Raw genomic sequence first — 24,766 nt, forward strand, 5'->3', positions numbered from 1 at the left:
TGACCAATAGAAAGCAAGTTAATGAGTGACGTCAGAGCCACGTGGGAGCCAGCCTGTGGTAAGCAAAGTGATGTTAGAGCCACATGGGAGCCAGCAATTGTAAGTAAAAGTGACGTGGGTACCAGCCAATGGTAAGGAAAGGTAAGTAATGGGTGGGCTCTAACACCATTTCAAGATTTAAAACAAAAATAATTTCATATGAGATTTTGCAAGCACAGTGCAAGCGAAATCTGACCAAAGATCAGCCCTGTCTCAAAGATTGAACTTGAAAAGAGGATTTATCCTGGGCTGAATTTAAACCTCAAATGGGGATTGATTTATAGAAGATGCTCTGTCTGGAAAACCAGTTCAAACTTTAGAAAAGACTCAACTTTGAAAATAGCCTTCAGCTGGGGAACAACCTCTTGTGCAGACTCCCTTCACAGATCCAGCCTGAAAGAAAAAGTACAACTGAAAAAATGACTATTTCTTTGGAGCTTCCATCACTCAAAAAAAGAACCTGTGAGGCAAGATATGAGGCAGATTAGAATTCTCAAAGACAAACATCTATTTTTCAGGCACAACGGCAAAAGAAACCTAAATAGACTTTTGAAGCATTCATTTGAGATGAGTTTAACAGTTAATCTGTTACAAAATAAGGTTCTGCAAACTAGATTCAGAAGTGGAGGAGGAAGCTGAGCAATATTTTCAAACTGAGGGTGAAGAACAAGATGACAGCATATGCAATGGATTCCAAATAACATTTAGATACGTATCCTGTTAATGTTTCATCGCCAGAAGAACCACCCTCCTGTCATGTGGTTTCTCAAATGGCATCGCCTGCGGAGTTCCCTCCTGTGCAATTAGGATGTGTCCGCCACCATGGCGGTCACATCCTCTATTTTTAACATTGCGGCGGGTGCGGCTTGAAGCTGCACCCGTCGCAATGTTAAAAATGCATACATTGCATTTGTATGCGGAAAGCGGCAGGCACCGTGCGGTGCCTGCCGATTACTGCATACAAATGCAGGGGGGTACCATAGGTACCCCCCATGTGCACCCCCCATCCCCCTTCACCCAGGGGCCCGTTAACGGGCCCCTGCAGTGAAGTTCCACCTGCTTTTCCACGGCAGAAAACCTGCCGCGGAAAAGCATGTTTTGTAACCCATCCTAATATGGCTGGCGGTGTCTGAGAGACACCGCCACCATATTAGAGCTTTTCCGCCGCGGTTGTAAGCCAACTGCGGCGGAAAAGCTGCGGACTGAAACTAGGACCCACCAGCCATCCTAATGTGGCGGTGGGTCTTTGGTGGGTCCACAGCGGATTTTCCGCATCCTCCGGGCCGGCGGTGGCTTCCGCCGGCCCAGAGGATGCGGAAAATCCGCTATCCTAATAAGCCCCTAGGTGTGAAAGATGTATATTTTGACATCTCTCAGCATCCAGCATATTGCCAATACCTACAGTCTGTGGTGAGTGAAAACCACTACCAGTTCAGATGGCATAGTTATGCCTAAACTTGGTGCCAGTAGTCTGCCAAGTGTGTAGGTAGTTTCTGGCAACAATCTTTATTGTCATTTGTATTCAGTTTATCCTTACTTATCTTCAGTTACAGGAGCAGACGGAAGGTCTCCACTATTATGGTGACCGTAATCCCATAATGTGTCATCACATAGCTGCCATCTTCAGTATATATTTTCCGCCATTGGTTATCCTGTTTCTTTCGCCTCCAAATTCAAAACGTTGTGGGATGCACCCTCATTTCAGTAGTAGCCAAAGCTTATTCAACTACAGAGAGAGTTCAGGTGTTTCTGAAACTGATTCCCCTTTACCAGACTTCATAACCAATGTCAGTAAGAAAAATGATAAAAAATTGCAAATGATTGCATAATGCGTATTGTTTGTTACAAATACAGCTTTACAATTGTATCCTCTACTAGAATGCTTAGCAAGTCAATAATTTCGATAACCTGGGCTTGGGAGGATCTAGTATTGATGTTGCCCAGGGTATAATATTGGCTACTGGGGTTAGTGAACAAACCATTTCCTGGTACTTTCCAGCAAATGGCGATTACAACTGATAGATTCCAGAAGGTATGGTGGTACACATGTCTGGATTTTTTCTTTTTTTAATGAACAATATTTTATTGCTTTTGTTGACACAAAATAAAGAAATACAGACATAGGCATTAGAACATTTGCAGGTTATCCCTTCCACTGTTTCCTGAGTTTCAAAACAGATCTCCTCTACGAGTCAATAGAGGCCCGTGGAATCCCAAATTAATCCAATTAACCAGATTGTATAATACCTCTCTGGGCACCTTTGAGCTTTAAAAATGGACACCTCCAGCTTAGTGCACTTATCATGTGGCTCCGGCAGTGAAGGAGGAATTGTATCTAACTAATGCTTGGCTGTGTCCCTCTTTGCAGTTATGATGTCATCATTTACCACCAAGCTTGCACATCTTCTCCTACTTGCCTTTCCAATATTCCCAATAGGACAATTTTTGGAGATCTGTCAAGGTCTGTTCCGAATCCGGGGAAGGGAATGTTAAGATTTCCCCCCAATAGGTCTCTACCGCCAGATAGGACCAAACAAGAATCTATCTCTGCGCATCACTCTGAGCACAACAAATATCCAGAAACTTTTCTGCCCATTATAACCTCTTGGGCAGAAGATAAGTTGTGTGGAGCTAATTAAGTTCTATAAGCCGTAACTTGGAGGAGATTGGAATTTCTCTGGGTGCTCTTCCGACCTTCCTCCAGTCGCTGTTGTCCATTTCTCTCCGAGAGCTGCATATTGGTTGTGGGTGTTTATTACTAGATTATCTGAGATATTATCCCCTCCCCCTTTTCTATTGGTCCCAGAGCGACTTTTGCCTCCAGTGAGTTGTTTTCACAGACAGGGGGCTCCGTGAGATCTGCATTTTGGGCAGGCAGCGCATGCTGCATTATTTGTAATTAATTGTAAAAATTGGTTTTTTGCAAGTCAAACTCGCATAATACAGCGAAATATTTAATTTGTGCTCCTGGCCAGACATCACCCAGTCTGGATATCCTTATAATGTCTCTCATGCCAAAGTGTAAAAGCAGAGCACTTTCCTAGATTCCACACCGCAAGGGTGTCTACAGGAATGATTTACCCTAGCTCCTAATGCATCACAGAGCCCCATTTAAACCATGCCGGACTTACCCTTGTTATCTTAGGTAAGTAATGTGGAACTAGATTCCCATACTTTTAGCCCAGGACATACTTATCTTCTATCAGCTGAAGCTCTATTCTAAACCCAGAATCCTTATTTGGGCTTTAGAGCTAGCCATTGAGCACAAGGATCTGTGTGGCTCAATAATTTAGGCCAATGCCTGCCATATCTATGCCCTCTCTAAAGGTGGACTGGAAACACTGCTTAAAATACCACTGGTGGCATCTGATTCGTACATTTGAAGTATTAGGCAGTGCCCCTCCTATTTTACAAACATGACTGAGGAATTCTTGAGGGAAATGTTTGAGTTTGTAGAGAAGTTTGGGAAGAACCAGCATTTTATGTAGGGCTACCCTACCCAAGATGTTCAAGAGGAGATTCTGCTATTTAGTCATGTTGTTCCTGAGTTTGGCAGTGAGTGTAGATAGATTGAGACCCTATGCTACTTGCGGTTATTTGTTAATATGTATCCAACAGTTTTTGAAACTTTGTGACTGAACTTTCAATTTTTGCTTCCAGGATACTGCAGTGAATTGCTCTTTCTCTTGTACCATCAAAGACTTACCCCTGTTTACTCGCAACTCGGCTGCTTCTCCCTACAACTGGAATATTTGTAGTCTGGGCAGAGTCTCTGGGGGCATAAACAGCAACATATTGTCTACGTTTAATGTGATGTGATCCTTGTGTCCCACGTCCCATTGGAACCCATCTACTTGTGTGTCACAGGTTTTTCAGGCTGCCGGGAGCTTCATTGTCAGAGTACCTCTTACCCTACTCGGTGGAAAAGGGAGCTGAGAGTGCCCTGTTGACACTCACTTGGGTCCGTGGACGGGAGTAAAGGATTTGAATGTATGATTGGAAGTGATGCTTACACCCCAGTACCTAGAAGAGGAAGGCTCAATCATTTGTCAAACGCCTTCTGAAAATGTATTAGGAGAAGTTTGCTTGAGTCCCTCACCTGGTCGGCATACACCAGAACAAGCTGGACTTTTGGAATACTATGCCGTGTGACACTGGTCTGCATTTACCACAGTGCTATCAAATTTGGCCAGGTACCATACGAGGATCTCTGCAGAAATATTTAATTGCCCTTTAATTAAGGATATAGAGGGTTAGAACGTTCAGCCGTCCGTCTAACGTTCATCTTTGGGAAGTACCACAGTCTTTGCTAGGTGCCGATCCTTGGAAGGCCCCCTTGCCCCACAGCCTCCTCATACAGTCCTAGCAGCTACTTCAATAGCAAAGACTTGAATAGTTGGTAACATTCTAGATGATGGCCGTCAGGACCTGGTGTTTTGCTTGATTACATGTTAACACTTCTGCAATCTCCTCCATCCAGAAGGGGCTGTCTCGCATCTCCCTTTCATGGTCTTTGATTGTTTGGAGAGGTATGTTCATTATCAATAAATTGTCTATCTCTCATTCAGTAATATCTCATGTCATATCGCATATATTTGCCGGTAAAATAGGTCAGATGATTCCGCTATGCACTCCGCTTTATGCACAGTATTAACGTCTGCTAGTACTGGATAGGGAACAAGCTGCTTGGCCACCTGTCTGGTAGACAGCCTTTTTAACAGTTTAACAGAATTGGCACCAGTGTCTGGGATGCCACCCAAAACCACCAGGATTCATCTAGTTATAACTATTTTAATGTGGTCCTCTGTCTTATCGATGCTGCAGATCATCATCATACTATGCCTGAAGTCACTTATTCATTTAGAGAATTTTTGCTTTGATGTCAGCTACTGTTCCATCCTTCGCCAGGTGTTTGGCATTCAGGAAAGCCCTAACTTTCCTGCTAATTGCAGGTTTCACAGCCTCCCGGAGTGTTCACTGGAATTACAAGTACAGTTTTCTCCTACTTGTGACCCTAAATATTTGGGGGTCTTCTTGTTCATGAGCCACCAGGCATCCCCACCTGTGTGACCACCCCCATTCTTCACGCCCCCTTCCCCATTGCAGGCATAAAAAAATTATCTATTCTTGATTTCGACTTGTAGGCTGCGGAGAGTTGAAGATAAACTCTGCTGCCGGAGGTTCAGATCCTCCATGCATCGTACAGCCTCATCAAAGTGATCCAGTCTTCCAATATGGAACTTCTGTGTAGACCTGTAAACCTAAGGCCAGAAGTATCCATCTCTTTGTTAATGACTATTTTGCAGTCCCCTCCTCTATGGTTAACCCATTGGGGAGTTCCTATATTAAGTGGCCCAGTCAGTCAAGGACCCTCATGGTCAGTTGGGAGGACTCATTTTTTTCCCCATTAGGTATCCCTTGGAGCATGAACTTGAGTTTTAAGCCTCTTAATTTCTATTTCACTTCCTCAAATTATTTCTTCTGTTTCTGGAACTGGTTAGTGTTATCTGGGAAGAGGAGTATCGGTGAAGACAGGATCCTTGGGTCTCCCAAGTGTTCTAAATGCTGTAAGTATAGCGTCTGTGTCCCTATAATTGAAGACTTTGCTTTGAAGGGCTTGGGACATGCCCCTGGGAGTTGGCACTGGGCCAGGCTTCTGTGCTCTCTTTTCAAGATAAAAGAGGGGAAGAAGAATTTCTGCTGGCATCCAGGATGTTCTCCATTCCTCAATATACTTCTCTGGGCATGAGCCCTCCACACCCTTAAGAAGTACTCTGGCCAAAGGTTGCTGCTTTTGGCTTTGCCCTCTGAATCTTCTGCCCTGACCTCTGAAGCTTTAGCTTTAGTAGACAAGTGAGAGAGGGGAGAGGATGTGGCATTACGGCCAGAGCTGCCAGGTGAGAGTTTCGGTGCTGGCTAAATTATCTGTGATTTTCTGCAAAATCTATTAATCTTTTGTGTTTAAAATATATAAATATATGTGTACTTGTGTAATATAACTGGTGTTTTTGTAAAGTGCTCCATCTGTTTGGGTCAAATTTGCGCTATATAAAACTGCAAAAAATAAAAGTGAGCGACTGCGTTCCTGAGGTCCAGGACAGTGTCCTTCAGTTCCCCAATTCGCACCTCAGCCTCCGACACTATGTCCACTGCATTGCGCACATCCTGTCTGAGCATCTAACGTTCATATCCACTTCACCTATCTTAAGCCTCTCGGGTAGTCTGGAAGGCTTGCATTGCCTGTCGGATATTGTCTGTGTAGAATGCCCTCCCAAGAGGCCATTGGGCCCCCCCCCTTCCTTGTCTCCAGAAAGTGTTGTTCCCATAGTTGGCTTGGTATACCTTGCGTTTGATATTGTGACATGGTCACTTCCCCTTATGTCATTTTTGTGATGTGGGGTGTTCCTCACACATGGGCGCATTCCCTGCTGTTGACAAGCAGTTTCACATCTCCCCTCAGGGTCAACACCCAACCCCTCCAGGATCCACTCCCACTGAATGAACAAAACAAAATTCTTACAGGAGCGCCCTATCCAGTCGTCCACCCCAGATTAGGCATGGGGTCTTCATGCAGGGTCATAAGAAGCTCAACCAATCCTGGATAGAGGTTTGCATGTCAGACATACATGCTATGTCAAACACCTGAGTAAAGAAAAGTACTACATGCCTAATGGGGTTAGCGGACTCTCATGCGACTTGTAAATGGTGGTGGCCATTTTAATTGCTTAGAGTATAATTTTCTTGTGGCCTATGGTATCTTTGGTAGGCAATCGTGATATGTAATTGCTGAAACTGGGATTTGTTATTCAGAAGTTTTGAATTCTAAAAGTCTGTAATTCTTGGAAGTGTACTAAGTAAATTGCTGGAGTCTGAGAAGTATTCTAACACCACAATCGTGTAAAAAAAACAGACTTTGCTCTTGACCATTATTTTAAATGTTCTTCATTAAGGATTATAACCTCTTTTTCACAAGGATTTATCCATTAGTGCTGCAAGCACTATTTTACAAGACCTCCTGCATTAGGATTTGAAACTCCTTTGAACTTGAATTATTTCTGTAAGAGGAGTTATAAGAACCTTATTTTTTACAAATTTTATATCCATATTAAAACACGTGTGGTATTAAGGTTTAGCTTTGAAATAGCATATTTTGTTGATTGTTTTAGGTGAACTATTTGATATTAATTAATGCTTTCATCTTAAATGTATTAACCAATTACTTTGAACGTAATCAGAACCACAGAATCATATCACATAATCTTGAGGGTAAATTTCTTTAGCAAACAACTCTTTGTCGCACAGAGTGTAATTCACAGTTAATATATCAATTACAGTTGAGTTTAGCTCTAAAAACTTTTTAATGTTATTCCAAGACAGAGAGTTGAAAATAGAGAGATTCTCAGCAGATATTATATGCAATTTCAGACGTTGCGTTCAACAACTGGTTCCATAACAATACTAAAAGACGTAGCTATAGATATCAAAATGCTAGCAGTGCAAATTAAGCTAAGTTGTACAAATAAACAGTGCAATGATCTTTAGTGGCTGTGTTTCTCTCACTTTTCACATTCTCCTATGCATCTACTTCAAACCCACTTGATTTAACTTTGTGGTTGAGAGTGGGCCCAGAGAAGTGTGGGAACAAGCATTTTCCAGTGTTATTTGGATTGACATCAGTTTTGAATGTTGACATTTGAATTATCCAACTAATGGAACCATATTTCAAAACACTACTTTCATGCACACTGCTTTCTACACGAGTTGACCTGGAAGATGGTATTCATAGTATTGATTACTTTATTGTGGAGTGATTTCAAAGTTTTATCAATGGAAATGCCTACTTAGAAGTTCATTTTCTGGCTGTGTTGTTTCTTTTCCATATCTATCATTCCACTCATTAGCCAGCATTTGTGTACTACTGCACGCATGAGGCAGAAAAGATGTTGCCGACACTTGATGATAGGATAGAATTCATGTGCTACATAGATCGTACTAAACCCCTCAGAAAAACAAAACTGCATTTGTGTTGTTTTTTCACAACTACATCTGGGCAATTTCTAAAGCTGGAACTATACATGCACTCACATTTGTTATCCATTAGCGAAATAAACACTTTGAAGGAACACCGCATGCACAGTACACTTTAAAAAAAGAACCACAGTGGAGTTGTTAGTAAGCATTCCATTGGCTAACATTTGCAAGGTAGCGACATGGATATCACTCCACACATTCATAAGACACTATTGTGTGGATAATGAAGCTAGAATGGAAGCACACGTTGGTCAGACATTACTTAAGGGCTCTTGTTTGCTTTGTCTTTCCATGCAGCACTCCATTAAAGGAAGCCGGTACTGCTTTGAAAGCTAGAGACAGTATGTTTATCCACATACAAATGTTGTAGACTTAAGCCGGTACATACCGGTAAACAGGATTTGCAGCTTTTTGCTGTGTTTTAGAGCCCCATTTGACCCTCTTCAGAAAGCAGGAGAATGCAAAATTAGGGATTTTGACTCACACAGATACCTTTTCAGATGGGAGAAGTATACATACCTAAGGTACTACCTGTGTCCTTGAGGGCTTCAAGGAGTTTGCTCACAAATAATTTTAACAATGCATATACCTGAAACAATTGGAAGAAAAACAAGCTTAATATTTTTCACCCAAAACTAGATGGTGTTGACTGCACGGCTTTTGAATTGAAAACTCAAGCAAAGATTCTCATGAAAACAATAATGTGCTTTTGTATATTTATTTTAGACCTCCGTAACTGGGAAAACACAACTCCAGAATAGATCTCTCTTAGGTGAATGACAAGCCCCTGAAGCAGTTCAGAGAAAAGAGACAAGAGACTGTGCCAGTGCCCTAACAGACCCCCAGTACTTACACTGTGCAAAGGACCTGCTTGCCATGCTAAGCTGCCTGTGCGATCTGATGAGAAGATTTAGGTGCACCAAAAGATCACTGTGAGACAAAACCTTTAGTAGAACTCCTAAAAACTGTGTCCACATTACATTTCCTTGTCGATCTGGTCATTATTAATGAGCACCCTTCACCTCATCAATTTGGAGCAATAACACATTCTGAAAGCCTCTTGCTCTAAATATTTAGCTTTTTTTTGGTGTTGTTTTTTTATTTTCTAAACTATTGTTTGTCATTTAACTCAAAACAAACTTAGCCGTAGTATGGGAAGGGCCTTTGACTTCATAGTGGTAGCGGTAGCTGTAGTGTGTGGATTGCAGGGGCACTTGTGCATTTGTTTATAAGCGCTGCTTCAGACAGCTTACAAAAGCTTGCCATACTGTAGGCCTGTGCTGTAAATTCCGTTCCGCTCGCGGAATTCGGGTATTTTTTTGCGTTCCGTGGAGAACGCAGAATTGCCAAAAATGTCACGGCTTCGCTGAATTTTTTGCTTGTTTGCGCCTTCAAAATGCGCGTGCGCAAGATATTTCCCCCGAGCACGCAAACAGTGTTCGCAAACAGGAAAAAAGCATCGCGAATGGGCGGAACAAGCAATTCCGTGTGCTCGCAGAGATTTTTTACCGTTTCGCTGTGTTTTGCATAGTGTGACTACGCAAATTCCGCCCACCCCTACCATGCTGTGAGGTAGGGTTACAGTATCATATTTTTTAATCTTATTTTTTTTCCAACAAACTTAATTGAGTTTTACCATGTAAGCCATCATTACAATTCATTGTAAATTAAGCGGATCGAAGAGGATACAACATAAGAAATCAACACATGTCGGTAGAAATCAGCAATCCCTGCGTAATTCCTTTACGTCTAATCATACTTCTCGTTCCTAAGGTGTCTCCGAGCTCGGAACAATACATGTTATGCATAAAACAGTCACTAAATGCGCAATTCCTTACATGTGAGGGCCTTGCTTCTCTCCGATCTCTGCAGAAGCTACTAACTACCCCAGGTCATGGTGCAAGGAAAACATTATTCTTGCTACACCCCCCCACCCCCCCCCCCCCCCCCCTCCCCACAACATGGGCCCGAACTGTTCCTCAACTCCCCCCCCCCCCCCTGGCATGCCACACTGAGAGTAAAACCATAGTAAAACATCCGCCCTCCTAGACTCAATATTGGAAGGTGTGTCCTCCGCCCTCGCCCTGCTCGTGGGAAAAGTGTGTCGTGGCGGCGGTCCAAGTGCATCAGCAGCTAGGGGCCCTTTGATCTTGTTCCCTATGAAGCTGCGATGGTCCCCTCCTCTTCCGCTGCCTCCTCATCTATCTCCACCCCAAAGCGTTGGAAGTCGTCCAGTAGTGCCATCCAAGCTCTAGCATTCTCCAAGGACTTCTCGTTGCATGGGCGCCTAGCCATCCCCAGCCTACAATTGCCTTTGCATGCCGCCCACTTGCTAAATTCATTGCACCAGTAACTTGTTTAATCTTATGTATACTATTGACTTTCTGCCTTATCTTTTTGCATCATGTGAAATGAAATATCTGTCTTTATGTGGATCTTTTTTTATTCCATGCTGAAAACACACCTTTTTTACACTGAGAAATGTGGAGTATATTGTTTCATGACTATAGAACTCAGCGTCATAGATATATGTAAGATTATTAATCTGTGATAGGCTAGCCTCTTTGCCTTTGTGCTCTTGCCCCATTAGCATTATCATGGTTTATGTATTGCTGTTTTGTATAACAACCTCTTTGGAATGCTGTCTGTATACTTGTGCAAACACAACAGGTGATGGACCGAATGTGGATCAATGTCACACACTCAACCCAGTCCAAAGATCTGGGCCCAAATCCATCGTTATTTTGCACTCCACACCACCCTGGGTTAGGTGAGGACCGATGGATTTGGGCCCAGATCTTTCGACTGGGGTGAGTGTGTGACATTGATCCACATTCGGTCCATCACCTGTTGTTTTTGCATATTCCGCCCTAAGTGCGCTGGGGATGCCCAGACGTGGGTCCCAGGCACTCCACACCACTGGAGTCAAGCTAGCCGGGCTGATGAGAGGTGTTACCTCGAAACCGGTCCGGTCCTCGGATGCTTGATTCCGTTCTGGGAAGGACATGGCTTTTGTAGTTCGGACTGGACTGTTCCCATAGGGCACAGGGTCAGAGCTGATTTGCATATCGCCATTGTCTAACCCAGGGTGGTGTGGAGTGCAAAAAAACGATGGATTTGGGCCCAGATCTTTGGACTGGGGTGAGTGTGTGACATTGATCCACATTCGGTCCATCACCTGTTGTTTTTGTCTGTATACTTGTGACTTGTGTCAGTCAGTACATCAGGATCAGAGATACATGGACTGTGCAGCAAGGAATTAGGGCTATTAGAACAACAATTTGGTAAATCATATTTGATATCATATAACTGTGTTAACGTGATGTAATCCCAGATTTCATGTATTAAGCTTTTCTTCCGAGTTTTACAAAGATAATTTATCGACGTTATGTGAAGGGTCACTAGATGTAGTTGATGGTGGTGGTGAAAACTGTAAATGTGGTAGGGAGTTGGAAGTTCAGCTGTTCAGAGAGGCTGAGAGAGATGTGACAGTGATGTTTTTATTGTGAAAGTGATTTTGCTTCTTGATGTTTTCATGTGTGATACTGTCTTCTGTGTGTCACTGACAGGGGTTCCCATCAATAGTCGGGTATCTTCCAAAATCCAGCAGCTTCTGAACACTTTGAAGAGGCCAAAGCGTCCGCCCCTCAAAGAATTCTTTGTGGATGATTTTGAAGAACTGTTAGAAGGTAAAATCTTTGTACTCCTGAAATGCGCACACATCGCACCTTTTTGTTATCTGTCTCCATATCTTCCCAAAACCTTGTAGGCTGTCATCCTTCTGAACACTTTGATGCAAACAGTGGCCATTGTGTGCAGCAGTCTTGTTTCAGTGCATCATTTTTCACAGCACAGAACACTGAACTAACTCTGAATTAGAGTGACAATCACATAGCATGCCCTGCAAGTCTGTGTCCAAGCTTGCCACCTCAAGGTATTTTTTTTCTAATAAGGTTGCATTTCTTTGAGTACTAGCAGATTCAAATATGGTAAATGGCCTATGCTGCAGAACAAATAAATGTATTCACGACCAACACTTGAGAAAGTAGCCCTCTCCATTTTCCCTTTTGAGCTGTCAGGTTCTATCCAGTTCCGCAGTTAAAGGGAAACAGCACCCAAGTTGGATAGAACAGATGAAAACAGCTGCACCTGGTCTCTGAAGCCTCTGAAATCAATTGAGCTGCAAGAGTGCTGATTCCTATATTCAAGTTTGTGTTCAACAGTGCTTAATGTTGATCCATTTAACAAATCTTGCAACTGTCTTGTCTTCAGTTCAGCAGCCTGATCCTAACCAGCCCAAGGCAGAGGGAAATGAAACCACCCCACTAAGAGGTGAGCCACTGGGTGTGGTTACAAACTGGCCCCCCTCTCTCCTGGCGGCACTGCAGCGTTGGGGTACTACACAGCCGAAAACTCCCTGTTTGACAGCACTGGATACCACAGGAAAAGCCATCTATACCCTGACCTATGGTGAGCTTTATGTAGTTGATATCTATCTTTAACATGCATATGTTTGAGTTAGCTGGACTCTGAATAGTCAGCTTTGCAACACAAAGTTTATATGGTTTACAGAGGTATATGGCCAGAGTAAAACCTACATTCGGCTATCTTGTTAGACTTTCTATATGTAGGCAGTGCCTTTGCTTCCTCTGGACAGTTGTTGGATTGTGTTAGTGCTTTCTGTGTGCAGTTGTCAAGTTTTGTCTGTACGTTCATTGTTTGCTTGTATGGAATATGCATGTATTCTGTTCTTATTCCTCTGTGCAGTATATGATTGCTCCTTTGTTTCCAATCTTCTTTTGTGAGGGTATTCCTGTATTCAGTTCTTAGGTAGGTGTTACTGGGCTATCTTTGTGTAGCTGCTTAATTAGCATTGGTTTCCTTTTTGCGTTAGTCTGATTGTGTCTATTGTTGCTGTGTACAAACGTTGCATCACGCATTTACGTCCGTGTTCATTTTTCTGTGCCTGGGCATCCTGTATTTGACTGTCAGAATGTCTTGTATAGGCTTACAACCCACAGTTGTGATGTTGCGCTTGTACCTCCGCTGCACGTTTGCTGGGTTTGGCTAGGCATACTGTTGTTTGTGTGCAGGTTTCCTATTGCTCGATTTTTTTATTTAGTTACTTTATTTTGCCTGGGCGTCTTCTGTACAGTTTCTGGTTGTACTTGTGCTTTCTGTCTGCAGTTGTTGGGATGAGATCTTTTTTGAATTTGTTGATCTGGGCTTGGATTATGCGTTTCTTCCCTGCAGTTGTGAAGTTGTATCTGGATTTTCTGAATTCAGTTATTGAGTTTTATGGCACTCCTTCCTTTCTGCAGTTTTCTAGTTTTGTCTGATCATCTAGGTACATGTTAGTGATCTGTTCTTTCTGATTTTGCAGGTTCCTTGCACTTGTTTTGCTTTCTTATTTTTTGTTCGTTACCTTTTAGGCAAGCTGTGGAGTCGAAGCATGAAGCTGGCCTACACCCTACTCAACAAGCTCAGCACTAAGAACGAGCCCCTACTCAAACCAGGAGATCGGGTACGTTGATCTTCCTCATGTGCTCAGATTATGGGGATGTAGTTGGGAGATGAGCGCAAAGGCTTTGACTAATGGGAAATGAGACAAGATAGGGAGGTGCAATTACAGTCAAAGGAAAACCGAAGCACAGAATAGGAACATAATCACTCCCAACCATAAAGCAATGAAAAACCGAAGTAAAGAATAGGCACATAGCAATAGTCACAACGGCCTTAATACAAAATGTAACTATTTCATAAGGTTTTGTGCCGAGGAATACATCTGAGATTCATGTGTGCGCTTGGAAGCCAAGATGTAGGCACAGCATGGGACTTTGGAACTACAGCGGTTCCTCTAGCATGTACTCAATAAAAAGTTGTCCTTGAACTGTATCTTTAAATTGAATGCAGCTGTATTGTGATGATGAGAAATAATAAATACTTGTTATGCAGTGACTGGCACAGCTGAGGAAATTCCTAGCATAGTGGTGGTTTACTAAATGGTTACTACATGGGGTGATTGGAAACAGCAGTTTCTGTAAAGAAAACAAAATATCACAATAGTTTATTATTGTTTAGAAAGAGGCGCTCAAGTGCAGTAACTAATTCACAATTAAGATAACTAATAAAATAAAAAAAACTATTAATATGCATAAGTGCAACTGATATTTAGCAGCTTAGAGCAAATTCAAATTTGAACTTTCAGAACCAATAGGGAAAGCAAAACCCCAACTCATTGTGCAGGTGGCTGTAAAGAAGAGCCTGAATATTCTGGGACTATCTCTAAACTGAATGAAGAGCTTATTGCTTATATTATGCAACTGAATGCTGAAATGTGCAAAACAGAAGTGCACAAAAATGTATGTTTTTGAGTGTCCCCCTAACCTCTATTTGTTTCAGTAGCTTCTGCTGCCATTTTTGGCTCGGAGTACTGGGAGACTACAAGGCATCCTCCCAAGGCCCGTGCTCTGATCCTAAAGTTGGTGAGAGATAGGATAAGCCCAATTGGCTTGCCTCTCATTTAGGCAAGACCACAACTGAAATAGCACCAGTCGCATAGAGAGATGCTATGCATTGGCTGCAGTTTGGATTTACACCATCTTCATGAGCTACTTTTAAGGCAGCTCTGAACGTCTGTGATGAAAGCTGCTACAAAAACATCAAAGGAAACTATTTAACATGTAAAAAAGCATGTTTGTAGCATGTGTGGCCATAGTTACACATGCTCTGCATACTCCTTCCATTTAGTGTTGGGCCCAGACATTTGCAACTTGTTTTTCTTTTCTTTGTTCATCTATTGTAACTCCACCCTAGGTCAACAGTAGACCTGTACTCTGGTTTCACTTCAGTTTGATTTCTTCCGTCTTCGGGGAAACGCTGGGAGTAACATAGTAACACACCATTACTTTCTTCTCTGGTCCAGCATTTCAGCCTTCATCTGTGGCAAAACCTACGCTAATGCAAGAATCTAGCTGTTCTCGACGCTAGTACTTCAAATCTGATGGTCATGATCCACTATGCTTTCGTGCACTGTGGCTTTGAGCCACCATTCCTGAATAGTTTCAAGTCCTTATCGACAATCTTGGGAAATAAACCTAAGGAAAGGGTATAGAATGAGCACCTTTCATCTTGGGCCCTAGGTGTAACGCAAAATACTCCTAGACAATCATCATGAGGTGTGTTCCCCCTGTCATTCCCCAGATCACACTGAGTTTTCCTGGGAAGTCTTCCCCACCTTATGCTGTGAAAAAAAACTTGAAGAAATGGAAGGAGAAGAAGTGGGTGCGTCACAGAATGCAGAGACATGTTTTGTCTGAACCATCCAACATTATTAGAATCCAACACATGCCGTACACATAGGAAGAAGAAGTCAGGCACTCCAGCATTCTGGCAGGTCAAGCAGAGGAGGTACTAGAGGCTGTCTTCTTCAAAGCCTCTGACATCAAGGAGAAAGGAGGTCCAGATCCTCTAACCAGCCATGCAACACACACCAGCCTCTGATTAACGACCAAGTGTACAACTTACAGTTCCAGTCTTCGGATTTCAGGTCAACACCAGGCAAGGTTCAGATTGGACTTAAACAAAACAAGGGACAAGAGAGTTAGCCTTCCCTAGATCTCACACAAAGAGATGGAGAGAGAACAGCGGCCTATAAGGGACAGCTAACAAAAGGATATTATCCAGATAGGTATAAAACATGTGCATGAGAATGCAGTCACCAAAAAGGAAGATAAATTATTAAAAACAGCAAGAGCCTTACGAGAAAGACGCAGGGATTTCTTAAGACTGTCCTCGCCGGTTATATAGTAACATGCTTCATCATAAGAGAGAACAAAAGGAGAAAGTGCTCCAAAGGAGGGATCCCTTATGCAGAAGAGTTCTAATATAAAAGGGCCTAAGTTGGTCCTGATATACTTATTTATTAATGGTCCCACTTGACTGGATTAAAAGTAAGTAATGGGTATATAGGAGGAGTTAAATCTTGATTGCTCCATCTGTTTGTACCAACTTTTTTCAACCAATCTCCCAGGCCCCTAGGGGTCACTGGCCGTCTTCAGGATACTGATCCCTCATAGATAATCAAAAATCTAACCGGTTCTTATTTAACCAAAAGTAAAATATTAGGCCTTACTTTATGTTTTTAAGTAACCACACTCTCATTCCGTACCTGAGTAACATCACAGAGAAAAAGGGAACGGAGGTTGTTGGACGTGGCATGTCCCGGAATATAACCTGCTTGATCGGGCAGGATCAGTGAATCCATGAGAAGGCTCAGCCCGTTGGACAGCACCTTAGCCCGGATTTTGGCATATCAATTTATTAAAGAGAGAGGTCTGTACGACTTGCATATTTTTGCTGGCATTCCAGGTTTGAGCAGGGAGGTAATCACTGCCTCTCTTGTGGTTGGGCAGAGAATTGCGGCATCCCCAGCTTCCTTGTACACCTTTTTTAGTATGGGACTAAGTGTTCCACATATGTTTTTATAAAATTCGGCTGGAAGACCATTGGCATCTGGTGCTCAACCGGATCTCATTTGCATTACCTCTGTTAGGATCTCATCCTGCTCCAATGCAGCAGATAGAAATTCTCTCTGTGCCTCCCCATGTCACCCAAGGGCTATGTACTCCAGGTAAGGGGTCAACCCAATTGGTTGCTGCCTCCATGTGGTGTATGAGTAGGAGTATTATGTCATGAATATTTTGAGCAGGTCGGGTGTCACTTTGGATCTCGCCATCGGGCTGCTGGATCTCCAAAACTTAGTTGGAAAAGCAGGGTTTGCAGATTTGTTCTGCTAATGCTCTCCTGGTTCTTTCACCTTTGTCATGTTTGCGAACCCTAAAGTACTTGCTCCGAAACGCTCCCGATCTGCAGTGTCGTTGTATTTGGTCATTTTATCTCTGACGGTCACCTGTGTATCCTCGTAAGAGGGGCGTGGGGGGTGACAATTTCCTGCTCCAATTGTTTGAGGTCTGTCTCCAGTCGAGCACAGTGCGTTTCTCTCACAGACAACACTCCAACCCCTTTAGCAGTGCAGAGCCTCCTCACAGTAACTTTGAATGCCTCCCATACCATCGTCAGTTGCGTAACTGATCCAATATTACATTGGAAAAAGTAATGTATTTCCTGCCCTATATATGCTCTGAATGTAGCGTCTAATAGTGTCATCGGGACAAGTCGCCAAGTCCCGTAAGGCATGCTATTGTACGGAGGAGCTAACACCATCTTCATCGGGGAGCGGTCAGAGTATGTTCACGCAAGATGCTCAACGTGAGTAACCCAGGTGCTCAATCCCTTGGAAACAATCCAATAATCGAACCTTGACCACGTCGAGTGCACTGCCGAATAATGGGTACCTTCCTCCATAGTCTGGTGACGGTGTCTCCAGGCGTCTAGGAGACCATGTTCAGCAATAATACTTTGTACCGAATGCTGAGTGGCACTTGAGTGATGTGGCTGGGGGGTGTAAATTGTCTTGTAAGGGCTCTAGCGCTGTGTTGAAATCTTCCCCCCATTTCTCATATGTGGGCCCGATTCTCAGCACCTTTCCCCATAATCTGGCAAAGAACATAGGATCATCGGTGTTAGGACTGTAACAACTCACTAAGGTAACGGAATATGAACATAATGCTGAAGCGGCCCTGCGTGACTTGAAGGGATCCCATGGCTATATATGGTGTGTGTTTCTTAATCAGTATCGCTGTGCTGCTGGCGTAGGTGGAATAGGATGCGAAGCAACGATGTTCTGCAATAGATCAAACATTGAGCCAGTTTAAGTAGGCAAGGACATGTCTGCATTTGCATTGATTGCCCAGTCCACAGACATTCCAGTCAAAGAATGAAGTTTTGAGTGTTCCAGAGACCCTGTCATGGTATCAGGAAGATGTGCATTAGGATTTCCAAGCAGCAATGTCGCATTAGTGGTTCTTTGGATATGATCAACTGCAATCCACTTCGAGATTTAACACATACTATGTACTCCTGGCAATACAGTCCCTTCTCCCCCCTCCTACAGCGGCAACTCAATCTTGTCGGATTCAAATCTCACTCCCTCCCTCCCCCAACAACAAGAACAAAAAGCTGTAGATGGATAACTCATTTGTGAGAGCAGCTTGCCTACTAATACTTTGTAATGTAGGGCCATAGGGTTTGGACCCCAGGGTCGCTCCTCTAGGGTATTTACCAGGGGTGTTCCCCTTTCACATTCCTGACCCATGGGAGATCAGTTGGATGAGTGGAAAAGAGATAAAAATGAATAGTTGTACCAGCTTAAAAGTGAGCTTATAACAAAGAAAGAGGAAACCAAAGAAATGTGAGCGGGTACTCCTTATGTGGCAACAATAGTGGCCACTGCAACTCTTCCCCCCCACCCCCACATTAAAAGTAGACGATGGGGAACTCCCCTCCCCCCTCCCTTTTTAAAGTACAGACAAAGGGGGGGAGGGGTACAGTAATTACGGCAGTCCCAATGAGCCAGCACAAGTTCTTGTTCGTCAGAAATGTATAATTGATCTGTACCGCTTGACATATAGCATTTTATATCTCCTTGGGAAGCCTGTCAACTTGGCCATTATGAGTTTACTGCATACGGATGCCATTATGGTCCGCATGGGAGCCAAGACCTCTTCTTTCTCGTCAATCCTTTGGCCTTAACTATCCCTGTTCTGACATCAGCGATGGTGGGCAGGTTAAGCCTCTTCCAGACATATTACAGTGCGAGCATTTTAGGAAGTCTTCCACCTGCTGCAGATTAGTAAAGAAATGTTGTTTTCCCTGGTGGGTAACTCTAAGGCGTGCTAGGTACTTCATTGCATAGTCAATTTGAGCCTGCTGAAATTTATTTTTCAATGATACAAACTTCCTCCTGACTTCCTGCACTGCAATGGTGAAGTCTAGGTAGAACGTGATTGCGTTTCCTTCAAATACAAGTTGTCGCTTCTCCCTGGCTAGACGGAGGGCCACATCTGGATCGCAATAGTTAAGAAGACTGGCAATTATGGGTCTGGGAGTGGCACCAGTGGGAGGTCTGGCCTCAGTGATCGATTCGCTCTTTCAATCACAAGCTGAGAGGAGAAAGCGTTCGCTCCAAAGACTGTTTTTAGCATGCGTTCAACATGTTCTTCCATTCGCCCAGTATTTGCGCCCTCGGGCACACCTAGAATTCGTATATTGTTGCGCCTTGAGCTCGCTTCGAAGTCCTCATTTTTTGCTGTGATCACACTGGATTCAAGTTATCCTGGCTGATGAGGACTGTTAGCCCGAAACTCCCCAGTATAGCCCAGAGGGACGCCTGGAGACACCGACGGAGAGAGCGGTGCTCCTTATTTACCTGAGCTGCAGCCAGGTGAGGTGAGGCGCTATCCCCACAGAAATTGGATTGTGAAGGAGAAACTATACCTGACAAACAGGTGATATAATCTCTTTTTATCATTTCTCACATAACCTTACAGCAGTAGCAACATCTAGGTCCTGATGAATGCAGAGGATCTTGTCCACATATGCAGAAACATGTCGACCACTCGCTGAGCAGATATTATGTTAAATCTGCCTTTTTTTCACTTTTCACTATGTTTTTAAGCTTAGGGAGCTGAGAGAAAATATTAAAATTAACCACTCTACTCAGTTTCACCTAATTTTATTCACTTCACTAATTTCACTTGCACTGCTTTTTCAGTTGTAACATCATTCCAACACCATATTGACACCACCTAGCGAAATAACTATTGTTGAGTCTTCTTACTCCCACAGTCCTTCCCTCACAACTTGTGTGACTGTGTGCACACTAACTCCTGGGTAAGGAGAACCCAAATGATGTAATAGTGGTGGTACAGAGAGACAACTGATAGGAAAATTCTCACCCTGGTTGTATGTTGCACGTATGTGTGTTTAAATGGCTTTATGTGTTCAATCGCTTTCAATCCACAATCTTTTTTTGTGTCGTGTAACTGGTTGTCTGTGAGAAAAATGTTTTTGACTCCTGGGTACTTTTTGTTGTAAGTAATTTTCTGTCAGGGGCATGTATCCAGTACAGAGTCATTAAAGTAGCCCTTGGACCCTCCTCTAAGCAGTGTGTGTTTTAGCCCGAAAATGTTCCCAGGATGCTTGTTTCCGGTCCAGGGAAGACATGCCTTGGCAGTTCTGGCAGGACTGTTCCCATGAGGCACTGGGTCAAGACTGATTTGCTTATAGCTCTGTCTGAACTGGGGTGGCGGAGTGAGCTAATGAACGATGATGGATTCAACTCAGATCTGTGACTGAGGGTGAGTGTTTGAAAAGTTTCAGCACTCCATCCATCATCTTCTTGTTTTTGCTTTATTTGCCCTAAGTTGGCAGGGTATGCCCGGACGTGGGTCTATTGCTCACTTTGCCACTGGATTCAAGCTAGCCTGGCTGATGAGGGCTGTTAGCGTTAAACCGGTCCCAGGATGCTTGTTTCCGGTCCAGGAAAGACATGGCTTGGCAGTTGGGGCTGGATCATTCCCATGAGGCAAAGGGTCAAGACTGATTTGCATATAGCTGTGTCTGAACTGGGGTGGCGGAGTGAGCTAAAGAACGATGATGGATTCAACCCAGATCTGTGACTAGGGGTGATTGTTTGAAAAGTTTCAGCACTCCGTCCATCATCTCCTTGTGTTTGCTTTGTGTATTTTGTTTTGGTCATATTTTGCTCTTGTGGTACCCTATGGAAATAAATTCAAGAACTCGCTGCTGAGCACTGATTGGTATCTAGTAAACTGGTGTTGTCACATCTGTCTGTAGAGTTGCGGCGGAAGCCGTTCAGTGTCACCTGATTTTGTTGAAGAGATAACGCAGAGGGAAAGCTTTTCTTGACCAGTAAGAATAATTCATAAGGTGAGGAATCTGCTCGAGATTATGTATCCATCAGGAGTATTGTCACCAGAGGTTGATATCTTTTTCTTCTGGTCAGGTAGAACAGGCTGTGAAGTTTAGAAGTATCAAGTAAGCTCTGACCTTCTATTCTTTGTCACTGTTTTCAAGCATTTGGGAATTAACCCTTTGTGATAGATTTTAAATTACTGATGAGTATCAAAGGCAATACTTAAAAAGTGGCCACATCTTAGTGGAGATTTGCAGGATTATATGGTCAGCCACCAGATTGAGCACATTCTCATTTGTGTTCTGTCCAAGGATCTCTCTTGCAGCATCCTACTACCTCCCAATCATACACTTTTGGTAAGCTACCACGCATTTTTACCTGAAACAAACAATGGAGGGGGGTCGGGGGTCGGGGAAAGTATTTGTATTTTGTCAGCTTACTGACTGGTTTTCCTTTGTAAAATAATATAGTATTGCAGAGTGTTGCACAAATATGTGTTGTTCTTCGATTACCAGTATATTTTAAGTTGTTGGCTAGATGCAGGGATGAGATATGCACATCCAGAAGAAAAGTGAATAACTGAAGGATGAATTTTTCTTTAGAGGGGATTCACCCAGTGTTGATGTTTCCTATATTCGTGGCAAAATATTGTTCAATAATTGAGTTCACTCATTCCAGCAACCCATCAGTTTGCAAGTAAATTCCTTGTTAAATTTGGATGACCTTCCCTGCTCTGGACATAAACTAGCATCACTAATCAGAGTAAAGTATTGTCTGAAGTCCTTCTAAACAGACTTTATTGAAGAAAATTCCATGCTGAGGCTGGGTCATTTAGTGGTATAATTTTGGTGAGAATGTAAAATACTGCCGTTAAGCAATCCTGACCATGAGCTTTTGTAAAGTGATGACAAAATCAAGGGAAACTGCATGCCATGCTTTTGGAGGCAATGGTAAGGGCATCATCTTCAATACCTATGGTGAAGCATAATGGTTTGTGCCTCAGGTGTCTAGGACCGAAGTCTAAACATACTTACTGTAGGAAAGTAGATAGTTAAGTAATGTAGGTGTACTAATGAGTCTTCACCATGTAATAATGTCACAATCAATATTGTGTCAAGTTGAGTGTCTTTAATAATAACCCTTAACTCAGTCCTGGGTATCTGTGGTACTTAGCAGTCTGGCTTAATCAAAGGAACATATTTAGAAAAACAAAACAGTTAATACGTTAGAAATACAGCACAATAAAAATTCAGCACCAATTTATAAAAATAGAGCACATTTTTGCCTTTATGAGACACCTAAGCGACAAAAATCTATTGATGAAAACCAGAGATATCTTTCAAAGGTAAGTACATTTTATGTAAAGGTGCAATAAATCCTTGTAATAAGTTGAGCGGTTCCTCTTCAACACACTAGTGCGACTACTTCTCTTAGCTTGGATGGGCCACAATGGTGTGAGGGCCAGTCACAGGGACCACTCATGTCCAGGAGGATATTTACCGGTCACCTCCAGTAGTCCTATGGTCCTCAGTGTATTTTACTTCTTTAATGTGGTTTAGCCAAGAAGTGGTTCTGATGTCTAGGATTCCGAAAGCTGAGCATCCTTAGGTGCTGACGAGATTCTGTAAGTTTTCATGTGGCCACCCAGGCACCCACGAATGTTAGGGGTTGTCTCCGGCCTCAGGACTTGATCTTCCACAATGCATTTAGGGACTAAAGTGGAAGTCCAGTCGCCACTGGTCAACTGATCTCCCTGTTAAAGGAGGTCCAGCTGTCGTTTACAGGTAAGCAAGTCCTCTCTCTATGGGGCCTAAGCTCCACTTCGACTTCGGTTATGGGCCCCATGGGCATAGTGACACCTCAGGAAGGTTTAGGTTTCTGTTGCTCAGCAAGCACTGCTGCATCCAGCGGTGAGTAGTGTTCCTGGGCAGTTGGGCTCTTGAAGTGCAGACTTCTTCAGCTGTTGGTGATCCTGAAGCTTAACAGGTGGCTAGCCAAGTAGCCCTTGAAAGGATGGGGCCGGTTCGTGGAAGTAAAAGTCTCCATAAGACGTCGAGAGCGGCGCCCAGCGGCGCCGGAACCGAATCAAGAGCAGGATCGGACCGGATCCAGTGGGGGCCTGCGGCGCCGGGACCGGAGCACCCGACGGCGTCGGAGCCGAAGCACCCGACCTGCTTGGCCCCCCAGCCGAGACCGCTGGGCCCGAAGGCGCCACGGAGCCCGGCGTAGGAGGGAGAGACCTCATGCCCATGAGGTACCGCTCGATCTCCTCTGGCGTCGCATGGTGCCCAGGGACCGGAAGGTGTGGGGCAGGTTGCGACACCAGCGACTTCGTCGGAGCCGCGTGGGTAGTGTCACCCGAACCCACGGCTGCGTTGCGCGAGCGTCGGGGTGGGTCGGAAGAGCGATGACGCCTTTCTGACCTCTCATGCCTCTTACCTGAGGATCTTGATCCCGAAGACCGATGCCGACACTCGGAGCTACGAGGGCTCCGACCCTGCGACCGGTCCCTCGACCTCCTTTGGGACCGGGACCTCTAACGGCGTGGGGCCGACTGCCGGAGCTCAAGTCGCTTGCGGGACCGCTCCCGCCTAGCCTTAGATGTCAGGGCCCGGCAGTCAGAGCAGGTTAGGTCGTCGTGGTCGAGGCCTAGACACTGGAGACACCGGCGATAGGGGTCGGTAACCAACATCAGTCGGCTGCACTTGGAGCAGGGTTTGATCCCGGGGATCCCTACCGGCACCGTAGGAGTCGAACGACTCCAGAAAAAACAGATCAAAAGATCAAAAAAATTTAGTCAAAAAGTGACTAAGCGGGTAGAGCTTCTCCGAATATGCGCTAGCTGGCACGGAAAAAAGAAGAACTGACTTCAGCGCGCGCGAGGGCGGTGTCTAAGTACTCCGCCAACGTCATTCTGGCGCTAACGACGCCGACGATGGACGCGGAGCAACGGACGACGCCTACCGACGCGCAGGGGTATTGCTATGCAAAAGTTTCCTTATCCAGTCTGACGCCTGGGGATATTCTAAGGTAAGGAATCTATCACTAACGTGTCTCTTTCAGATACAAATAATAATTTTAAAAGCTAGTACACACAATAAATACAATATTGCAACATCCCTTTAAACAATCTCAGCTTCCAACGAGCAGTCAATAACAACTAATACCGCTACCTACAGTTACCCCTGTCAAGCGTCCAAATATTGAATGCCCTAATGACCGGGATTTCAAAGTACACTGCATAGGTTCAATGTCCCTTTCCAGACAACTCATGCAAGATCAGTTATTACCACCCTCTAAATCCTCCTGAGATATTAGGGAGTTATTGGTGTACTTATATCAGCATCCGGTGTCAACAAACAGTCCACAGGGTGTTCCCGTGCTCCTACATTTTCAATTCCCCGAAACAGCATAGCAGTCTCCACTCCTGACCATTTAATCAATTCTTTTCTCCATCTAATTATTCGAAGGCCACATGCAGACTTCCCGTGCATTGTCAATTCACGTCTAATAGTGGTTTTCGTCTTTGTAGGGCAAGGATAATCAGTTGAAGCTTAGCTACAGGAAAAAGAAACCTAACCTGAGCCAGAAGGGTAGAGAGGTTGTTGGAGGGATACGTCCTCCCTAATCCTAGATCCTAAACAAACAGGCATCCCACCTGATTAATGGGGACAGTCGGTCACTACTCTCAGCTGGTGGTACACCATCTGCTCATCCACGGGAAAGGAAGCAATTCTTTTTTGTTAAATAACTCTCACACACTCTAGTAGTGTCATGCTTCATCTTCCGGTTCACCCTGACTCCTAAAGATCAGGGTGGGCTTGACCATCTTCCAGTGAGCACTTAAGAGAAATAGGC

General features: G+C 43.9%; 1 protein-coding gene across 4 annotated transcripts in view; it reads left to right on the forward strand.

Moving 5' to 3' along the window:
- Positions 1 to 24,766, forward strand: part of DIP2A (DIP2 acetate--CoA ligase A) — a 964,533-nt gene that overhangs the window by 335,334 nt on the left and 604,433 nt on the right. For all 4 annotated transcript variants that reach the window (XM_086956246.1, XM_086956248.1, XM_086956245.1 and 1 more), the window contains 3 exons: positions 11,640 to 11,759; positions 12,343 to 12,540; positions 13,503 to 13,594. In XM_086956246.1, the coding sequence (XP_086812372.1) occupies positions 11,640 to 11,759; positions 12,343 to 12,540; positions 13,503 to 13,594 (410 nt within the window). The remainder of the gene's footprint in view (positions 1 to 11,639; positions 11,760 to 12,342; positions 12,541 to 13,502; positions 13,595 to 24,766) is intronic.

The sequence above is a fragment of the Lissotriton vulgaris genome, chromosome 2_1 (genome assembly GCF_964263255.1).
Source record: "Lissotriton vulgaris chromosome 2_1, aLisVul1.2, whole genome shotgun sequence".
NCBI classification, from domain to species: domain Eukaryota; kingdom Metazoa; phylum Chordata; class Amphibia; order Caudata; family Salamandridae; genus Lissotriton; species Lissotriton vulgaris.